Below are 9,398 nucleotides of genomic sequence, written 5' to 3'. Positions count from 1 at the left end.
TTGCTGCCATATCCCGATTCCTCAGAGTCGGGTGATTCGTCGTCTCCTCGGTGCATTTTGTAGAGAGTGGTTGTGTAGAAAGTGGGTGTATGGATGGGAAAAATAAGTGTGGGGGAGAGTGGTATTTATAGTGGAAAAAAAGAAAAAAAAATTCAAAAATTTCGGCTATAGCCGCGGCGGATGTCCGCCACTATAGGCGCCGCGCCTATAGCCGCGGCTATGCCCCCACCCGCCGCGTCCTCGCCCCACACTCGGCGATTCCTCGTCCGCCGCCCTCCCCCCACCAGCCGCGTCCGCCCTCGGGGCGGACACCCTCCCCACTATGATAGTCGCGCCTACCGCCCCAACCCGCGGCTATAGCCGCTGGCGTCCCATAGTGGACACTCTAAGTAGGCTTCCCATGCCCATTTGGTGTATATTTTGGCATCCTAGATTGGCTGATCTCATGGCCATTTGTGGATGTATGTGCCCCTTGCAGTAGTTCTCCTCTAATGGTTTATGACTAAGCACACTTTCTCCTGGCTCTTTATCTTCATCCCTTTTCTGGAAAAATTTGAGAGATTATGCTCCTTGTCCTTTCTTGGTTTTGGCAGAGGAGATGCTATGTTGTACCATTTACTCTACTACTTTGGTGAAAGCTTAGGGTCATAGCCCTTTTTATTGACAACTTTTAATCCCAATTTGTGTTAACCTTGCAGGATTCCTTTGGTGTGATGTGGCTGCTAACTTGGAGCCTTGTGGGAGCATTTTTCGAGAGAGAGAGTGTAGAGAAATGGAAAGAGATTCTCCTCTTGAAACTCTTTGGCTTCATCACTAAAATAGCTAGCTTCCAAAACTTGTTTACTAGTGTTGGTAGGATGAAAGGTGTAGTATAGGTGTGTGTTGTCCCTTTCACACATGTAAGCATGTACTATTTGTATCTCCATATCTTGAATTTCTATTTCCTCAAGGTGTAATCACATTTCTCTAATAAAAGTATCTCCTCTACTTTTATCCTTGAAATAATAATTTCCTTGCTCTTTATTTTTTTCTCAACGAAAATACTTAGATTATTCCATAGTCGGAAAATACCACGAGAATTCTACGACTACACGTCTTCTAAAGGAATTTAATTATGCTAATAAATCTGATTTAATTCAAAAGAAGAGATCGAAATTCCGGGGTGTCACATTCTCGCTTCCCTTTCTTCTTTTTTTTAACAAAAGCACACTTCAAGGCCAATATATGGTAAGTTCTAGTCGGTTATGAGAATAGGATTCACACCTATTCATTTTTGCTAACTCTAAAATTCTTACACGTATCAAATAAAAATAAAACATTATAATTGATGCAATTAGAAAAAATTCTAAGTAACTACTCCCTCCGTCCCCGATTAATTGTCACTCTTTGACTGGGCACAGGTTTTAAGAAATGTAAAGAAAAGTTGATTGAAAAAGTTAGTGGAATATGAGACCCACTTTTTTATATTGGTTTTATAATAAAATGTGAGTGAAGTGAGTTAGTGGAATGTGGGACCTACTTATTATTTATGGTAAAAATGAAGTGTGACAATTATTGAAGAACGGATCGAAATAGAAAAGAGTGACAATTAATCGGGGACAGAGGGAGTATAATATAAAAATTGCACTTTAGTTGATTCGAACTACACGCCTTTAAGTATAACATATGTATGTAAATTAAAATAAATATTATGTGTATGGCTTAGTAATTGGAAAAGTACTCCTAGTCTAACACGTACATATACATAAACACCAAACACATAATTCAATTTTTAAAAATTTTAAAACTCATTCACATGTAATTATGTGATATATAATTGCTAATATATATCATGAATGTATATTTCTAGATAAAAAGTTATAATTAACTTAACCTCACACAATTTACTAAATACCATACTATATAGCAACCCACTCAAAATTCTATAGTTCTAATAAAAATATATCAGGTAATTATGCAATATGATGTATAACATTAATTTGGGTTACGGATGTCACAGTATTAATATCGTAGCTTTTGGTTCCAAGAAATCTACTTGTTATATAAATCTCTCTAAATTCATAGATTGCTTTTGATTCTTCTCTTTTTAAATAAGATCACCCAACAATTGCGTATTTTTTTAACTGCTGTGGATCCTAAATGCTGAAAATTAAAATCGCATACTCAATAATAAAAGACATCTTGGTCAACATATTATATAAATTATAAACGTACTTACTAAGTACATAACTCACAAGGCCTAATATAGCATTATTTGCACGATGTTATAATAGAGTATTATTGCTAAGGCATATTTTGACGCTTATAAAGTAATATTAATGAATGTAACTACATCAAGCGCAGTCTTTTTTTATTTTTAGTTGTCAAAATCTTAATTTATCTACCATATCTAGTTGATTACTATACTAACTACCCTATATTGTTAATTATATTACTGTACTTCTTTTATTGAGTGAAGAAATCATATTGTAAACTAAGTAATCCCTTCCTAGTGCTGCATATATACTTGCATTCCCTTTTATGCACACTAATTTGCAACTTCACATAATTTTAAAACAAAACAAAAAAAAAGATGTTACAAAGATCCGTTTTATTTCCTCCAAAATTTCCCAAACTACCATCTCTAAGAAAAGAGAATAATAATTTGGTAGCAAAACTCATAAGCAATGCCTCTCATCCTTCATCAATTTCCGTTTATCTAAACCCTAAGCATATGAACCCTAAACAATCTCCACTTACCAAAATCTTTAATTCATTAGATGATATGGTTTCCAACTTCTTGGAGTTACCTCTCACACCATCAAATGATCCCAACCACCTTCTCTCCGGCAACTTCGCGCCGGTCGACGAGCTTCCGCCCACCGTATGTGAGGTGGTGGATGGCTCCATCCCGGCCTCCCTCCGCGGCGTCTACATCCGCAACGGCCCTAATCCCCACTTCGTCCCGCGCGGCCCTTACCACCCCTTCGACGGCGACGGGATGCTCCACTCCATCAGAATCTCCGGCGCCGTCGAAGCCATTTTCTGCAGCCGTTATGTAAAAACTTACAAGTTCATAACGGAGGCAGAAAACGGCTCCGCCTTCTTCCCCAGCCCCTTCTCGTGGTTCAACGGGAGATCAGCCTCCGCGGCGCGTTTCTTACTAACAGTAGCGCGGGTGGTCTCCGGCTCATTCGATCCTTCTGTTAACGGATTCGGAACCGCCAACACGAGTCTGGCTTATTTCAACAGAGAGCTATACGCTCTCTGCGAATCCGATCTCCCCTACCAAATCCATCTCGCTGAGAATGGCGACATCCTCACTTTAGGCCGCCGAGACTTCGGGGGCGGGGGCGACATGACGCAGAGAATGACTGCGCACCCGCACACCGACTCCGGCGAAGTCTTCGCCTTCAAATGCAACATGTTTCCTCCGTTTCTGACGTTTTTCAAAATCGATTCAGAAGGGAGAAAAGGGGCGGAATTAGCAATCACGTCGATCAAGAGGATGCCGATCGTCCATGATTTCGGCCTCACGAAGCAGTTCATCGTGTTTCAGGATTTGCAGATTGAGATGGACCCCACGGAGATGGCGTGGGGGCGGACGCCGATGGTCTTCAACCGCAGAAAAGTGCCGCGGATCGGCGTGCTGCGGCGCGACGCGGCGGACGACGGCGGATTGGCGTGGATCAAGACGCCGGGGTTGAACTTTCTGCACGTGATCAATGCTTGGGAGGGAGATCTCGGCGGAAGGGTTGTGATCGTGGCGCCGAATTTCTTATCGATGGACCGTGGATTCCTCAACGTGAGTTTGATATATTCGGAGATTGAAATGATCGAATTGGATGTCAATGAAAAGAAGGTGGTTTCGAGACATGTTTTGAGCAGGAAGAACATGGAATTTGGAGTTGTTAATCAAGCCTATGCTGGAAAACAGACCAGGTTAGGGTAAATAATCGATTTTGTCTCATCGAGTTTTTCCAAAATTGTCTTACCATATACATCGTTTCATTTTTATGAATAAAATGTCCTGCAAAAAAATGCTGGCGATCAGAATATCGATGTGGCAGCAGAAATTACATTTCGATTGAGTAATCGATGTGTAATTTTGAGTAATCAACGTGTAATTTAGTTTGTCAAGTTAATATTCCGATCGCCAAAACTGTTGGTAGCAGAGAGAAATATATTTTGATATCTTGTATTTTGGTTTGAAGATATATGTATGCAGCAGTAATAGGAGAGTCGATTAAGGCGGCAGGGGTGGTGAAGCTAGACTTGTCAAAAGCTGGGGCGGAAGGCGGCGATTGCATGGTGGCGAGCCGGGAATATGGGCCGGGATGTTATGGTGGGGAGCTGTCTTTCGTGGCGGGGGAGGGGGCGGAGGAGGATGATGGATATTTAGTGACATATGTTCACGATGAAATTAGAAAGGAGTCGTGGTTTTGGGTGATGAAAGCCAAATCCCCAACTCTTGAGGTTGTTGCTAGGGTTAAGTTGCCTGGTAGGGTGCCCTATGGCTTCCATGGACTATTTGTTCCTGAAAAAGATCTGTTAACACTATTGTAATTCCTATCAGTACTACCTTACCTATTCTCCACATTAATTAATAATACATGAGGTGTTCTACTGTTCTAGAAAGATCGGTAATAATAATACTTTCCCAGTACATATTTTAAACTTTAATAATAAATGAGGTCTTATATTGATAAGTATTAAATTCATGTGAAATTATGTGAGCTTGAATTGTTGTTCGGTAGATTATCCTATGGCTACCATGGACAATTTGCTCTACAAAAATATTTAAGGGGTCGATCCGTAGATTATCCTATGGCTACCATGGACAATTTGCTCTACAAAAATATTTAAGGGGTCGATTGCTATGACTTAATATTATTATAGGATTATCAGTCTAAGATTAAATTATGAGATTATTTTAATTGTACGAGGTGGCTATAACTCATTATCATATGATTATCTATTTATAATTAAGTTGTGAGATTTAATATCATGAATCAAGCATATTATAGATTTAATCATGAGATATAATTTTGTAAATCGAGCATGCCTTAATTGTATTGCTCCCCCGTCTGCGAAATGTTGTCCACATTTGACTCAATGCAAGTTTTAAGAAGGGTGAAGAAAGTGAGTAGAAAAGTTAGTGGAACGTGGGCCACACATTAATATATTAGTTTTATAATCGAATGTGAGTAGAATGATTTAGTGGAAAGTGAGGATCACTCTTGAGTATATGTAAATGAGGTTTTGGTTACTCAAAATTAATTGTTATGGGAGAAAAAAGACTTTAAAATCATTAATTTGCAATGTTTCAAGATTCACTGGCTCAATCTTATCTAATCTACTAAACTAAAGACTCATCGGCTATTATTTATTGTTTATAGTACTCTCTATATCCAAAACAAATAATTGTTTTTAATGAGAAATTGATAAAGTAAGAGAGTTGTTTTTAATGAGAAATTGATAAAGTAAGAGAGTTGGTTAAAGTAAATGGCAAAGTAATGTTTTTTATTTTTCAATTCACCTGTTTTTTTTTAAAAAGAGTTAACTAACATAATTTTTTTTAAAACTCCGCTGTTTAACCAAAAAAACAACTGAAATCATAATTCGCACTGCCAAATTAAACGTACCCGAACATAACTAGACAACAATTACAGCATTAAACAGTGAATGCAAAATAAGTATACGTGATGTTGAAATAATTTGATAAATGGAAAGCAGAAATCCTCACATTTTGAGGAGCTCAGTTTGCTTAACAAAGATGGTCTTAAAGATGGTAATCGAGAGAGGTATAGATAAGTTGGTAAGGCATATTGAGAGTAGGAAGTAGAAAGAAAATCTTTCTTGTATGTTTTTCTTGTTGATATGAAATGCTCATCTCCCTAGTATTTATAGGGAGATTTGAGTCCCTTGGAATACAACAATTAAATGTGTATTGAAACTACATCATGCTAGGGACTCTACACTCTAAGAGCATCTCCAATGCTGGCGGACGTCAAATAGCCGTCAAATAGCCTTCACACTGCCACATCATCAGCACTACAATTCTCCTGCCACATCAGCTTGCCACATCAACTGGACATCAAATAGCCATCAAATAGCCTTCACACTACCTATCCACATCACTAATAACAATTATATAATTTAATTTACAATTGTATCAACATACATAATTTAATTTACGAGACAAATACGGAAAATTCGAATAATAATATTAAAATTTAAAAAGTACATTACTTTTAAAAAAAAGTACAACAATTTAAAAAAATTACAAAAAGTAAAAAGTACATTAATTTAAAAAAGTAAAACAAAATCACTCATCGCCGCCGTCCTCGTCTCCGTCGTCGCCCAACGCTTCTTCACTGCCGTCGCCGCCGCCTCCGTCGCCACCTACGCCGCGGCTATTCCCGCCGGTGTCCCTCCTCATCGCCTCCAGTTCTTCACGCTGGCTCTGGAGCAATACGCGAAGAAAATCCTTCACCTCGGGGTCCACCGCCGCTTGGAAGTCGGCTAAGGTCTTCACCATTTGAGCGCGCGTTTGTTGGCGCGCGAAGAATTTGAGCTCCTCGGTAGACCTGCCGAGGGGGGATGCCGAATGGACATCCTGGGAACTCGGTGTGCCCCCCCTCGCAACCTGCTGCGCCCGCCTTTGCCCAACCGGGCGAGGTCGGCGACCGAACGACCGAGGAGTCGGGACCTCCTGGGCCGTCTCGGGGAGGTCTGACGAACCACCGCTGCTGCCGCTATAATCTCCGGTATAGTTCAGTCTCTGCCTCTTCGGCCAGCCAGCGTCGACGCCTGCCCGGAATTTCTCCGACTCGTTGAGCACAACGTAGCAGTTCCAGTAGGTGAACTCATAGTACTTCTTATCCGGATCGGGGTAGGCTCTTTCCGCAATCCTCCTGCAGTCTTCCTCTGTTTGGCCACTGGTCTGCATGCGGAGGGCGTTGGCGTACAAACCCGAAAATCGAGAGACGCCAGCCCTGATTCGGTCCCAGCACTTCCGGACCTCCTCCCCGGTGCACGGTCTCCCTTCAGGGCAAAATGCCCTGTAGGCTGCAGCTATCTTCGCCCACAAGTTGACGATCCTCTGGTTGTTTGAAACGAGAGGATCGTCGCAAACACTCACCCACGCCTTGGCAACCGCAACGTTCTCCGCGTCCGTCCACTTCCTCCGGCCCCGGATTTCGGCGCGGGGCTGCGACGACTCGCCGACCTTCTTCGCCTTGCCCTTCTTCTTACCCCGCCCTACTCCCTGGCTTTGAATGAGAGTTTCAGAAACGTCGTTAATATCAAAACCCAAGTCCGCTAAGGAGAAGGTCTCCGAATACTGTGCATCCGTTGGGGTCGATGTGTGCGAAGAACCGGTGGAAAAATCAAAAGTCGGCCGATAGGCGTTGTCCCCCCCGTGCGTCGCCTGCGACTGTGGAATCATATGTTGCGCCGGTGGCATCATCTGCTGCGCCGGTGGCTGCATGCCGGGTGCCCACCCCGGCATCATCTGCATAGGGGGCTGCATGCCGGGTGCCCACCCCGGAATCATCTGCTGCCACGGGTACACGTTGTAGTACCCGCTCATTGGAGGCCAACCACCTCCCCCAGGAGCCGGGGAAGTATGGGACCCTGCCCCGGGAGTCGGGGGCGTCTGAGACCCTACACCGGGAGCCGGGGGAGTCTGAGACCATCCCCCGGGATTAACTGGAGTACCTTCGTAGTTGTTCTCCATTGCTCGTTATTGATCTTGTACAGAAAGTAAGGTAGAGAGAGAGTACTCGTTAAAACAAGTGGTGCGAATGAAAATGAGGTTCAACGCGCGTATATATTGTGTTTTGCGAAAAAAAAAAAAAAAAAAAATTTAAATCCGACGCCGGTTTGGCGCCGATCCGGGAGCCACAATGGCGCCCGTGAGGATCGGCGTGGGAACCGGCGTCAGCGCGGGAATCGGCATGGCGACGCCGATTTTGACGCCGATTTCGCCCACGCCGGTTCCAATGGTTCGGCGTCAAACCGGCGTGGGCGAAAAATCGGCGCTCCGGTGGTGACGCCGACCATTGGAGATGCTCTAATAAATATGGGCGGCCATCTAGGAACTCTACTGTAATAAATGAGGGCGGCCATTTATGATTTCTTTTTCCAACACTCCCCCTCAAGTTGAGCAACGGTGTCTCCGATACTCAACTTGCCCAGAAATTCTTTGAAGACTTTAGGACTCAATGCCTTGGTTAGCATGTCTGCAAGTTGTTCCTCAGATCGGACGAAAGGAAATTCGATAATCCCGCTTTCAAGTTTCTCTTTGATAAAGTGACGATCGACCTCAACATGTTTGGTCCTGTCATGCTGTACGGGATTTTCTGAAATGCTAATCGCAGCTTTATTGTCACAAAAAAGCTGACTCTTCCGAGTGGGCGGAAAGCCAATTTCTGTTAACAATCGCCTAAGCCAAAGTATCTCCATCAGGCCACTTCTGATTCCTCGAAATTCGGCTTCTGCACTTGATAGAGCTACAACTTTTTGCTTCTTGCTTCTCCAAGTGACAAGGTTGCCCCCAACAAAGGTAAAATATCCTCCGGTAGATTTTCTATCCACCGGATTGCTTGCCCAATCAGCATCGGTGTATCCATCAATCTCCAGATCTTTCTTCTTTTCTAAGAATACCCCATAACTGGCTGTTCCCTTTAAATATCTCACAATTCTCATGACAGCATCCATATGGTCTTCCTGAGGCTGATGCATGAATTGACTGACAACTCCAACTGCATATGTGATGTCGGGCCTAGTATGAGAAAGATAGATAAGTTTACCTACTAACCGTTGATATCTTTCACGGTCTGTAGGCTTAGCTCCATCCACAATCTTCAATCCATGATTGGGTACCATTGGCGTTTCAGCAGGCTTGCAGTCCAGTAGGCCCGTTTCTGCTAACATGTCAAGAACATACTTCTTCTGCCTTAGAAATATTCCGTGCTTGGATCTCAATACTTCAATTCCTAGGAAGTACTTTAACGCTCCCAAGTCCTTCATTTCAAACTCCCTGAAAAGATTCTCCTTTAGATTTTGGATCTCCTCGGCATCATCTCCTGTTATGATCATGTCGTCAACATAGATTATTAGACATGTCATTTTGTCGTTCCTCTTCTTTAGGAATAGTGTGTGATCTGAATGGCTCTGTTTGAAGCCATGTTTGAACATTGCCTGGCAAAATCTTCCAAACCACACTCTGGGGGATTGCTTTAACCCATAAAGAGTCTTCCTAAGTCTGCACACCTGTCCTTTTCCAAATTCTTCACAAAAACCTGGGGGGACCTCCATATAGACTTCTTTGTCTTTCTCAAGTTCTCCATGAAGGAAGGCATTTGTAACATCAAACTGGTATAATGGCCATTCCTTACATGCAGCTACAGATA

The 9,398-nt window shown here is 42.8% G+C and overlaps 1 protein-coding gene across 2 annotated transcripts; it reads left to right on the top strand.

Annotated features, from left to right (window-relative positions):
- Positions 1-2,490: 2,490 nt before the first annotated feature.
- Positions 2,491-4,617, top strand: LOC121778377 (probable carotenoid cleavage dioxygenase 4, chloroplastic). Of its 2 annotated transcripts, none has more exons than XM_042175720.1 (2): positions 2,491-3,921; positions 4,194-4,617. In XM_042175720.1, exons 1-2 carry the CDS (start codon positions 2,573-2,575, stop codon positions 4,543-4,545), a joined length of 1,701 nt encoding a protein of 566 aa, XP_042031654.1. In that variant the 5' UTR covers positions 2,491-2,572; the 3' UTR covers positions 4,546-4,617. The 2 variants fall into 2 exon arrangements, with proteins under 2 accessions (XP_042031654.1, XP_042031653.1); XM_042175719.1 differs by having other exon boundaries at positions 2,491-3,927.
- The last annotated feature ends 4,781 nt before the right edge of the window (positions 4,618-9,398 follow it).

This window comes from Salvia splendens, chromosome 19 (assembly GCF_004379255.2).
Source record: "Salvia splendens isolate huo1 chromosome 19, SspV2, whole genome shotgun sequence".
Classification (NCBI taxonomy): Eukaryota; Viridiplantae; Streptophyta; class Magnoliopsida; order Lamiales; family Lamiaceae; genus Salvia; species Salvia splendens.
Note: the sequence above shows the minus strand (reverse complement) of the source record. Positions and strands in the feature narration are given on the sequence as shown.

Coding starts and splice junctions, on each gene's coding strand:
- LOC121778377 (XM_042175719.1), top strand. CDS start 2,573: ATGTTACAAAGATCCGTTTTATTTCCTCCAAAATTTCCCAAACTACCA. Junction 3,928..4,193: donor GGAAAACAGACCAGGTTAGG/GTAAATAATCGA, acceptor TTTGGTTTGAAG/ATATATGTATGCAGCAGTAA.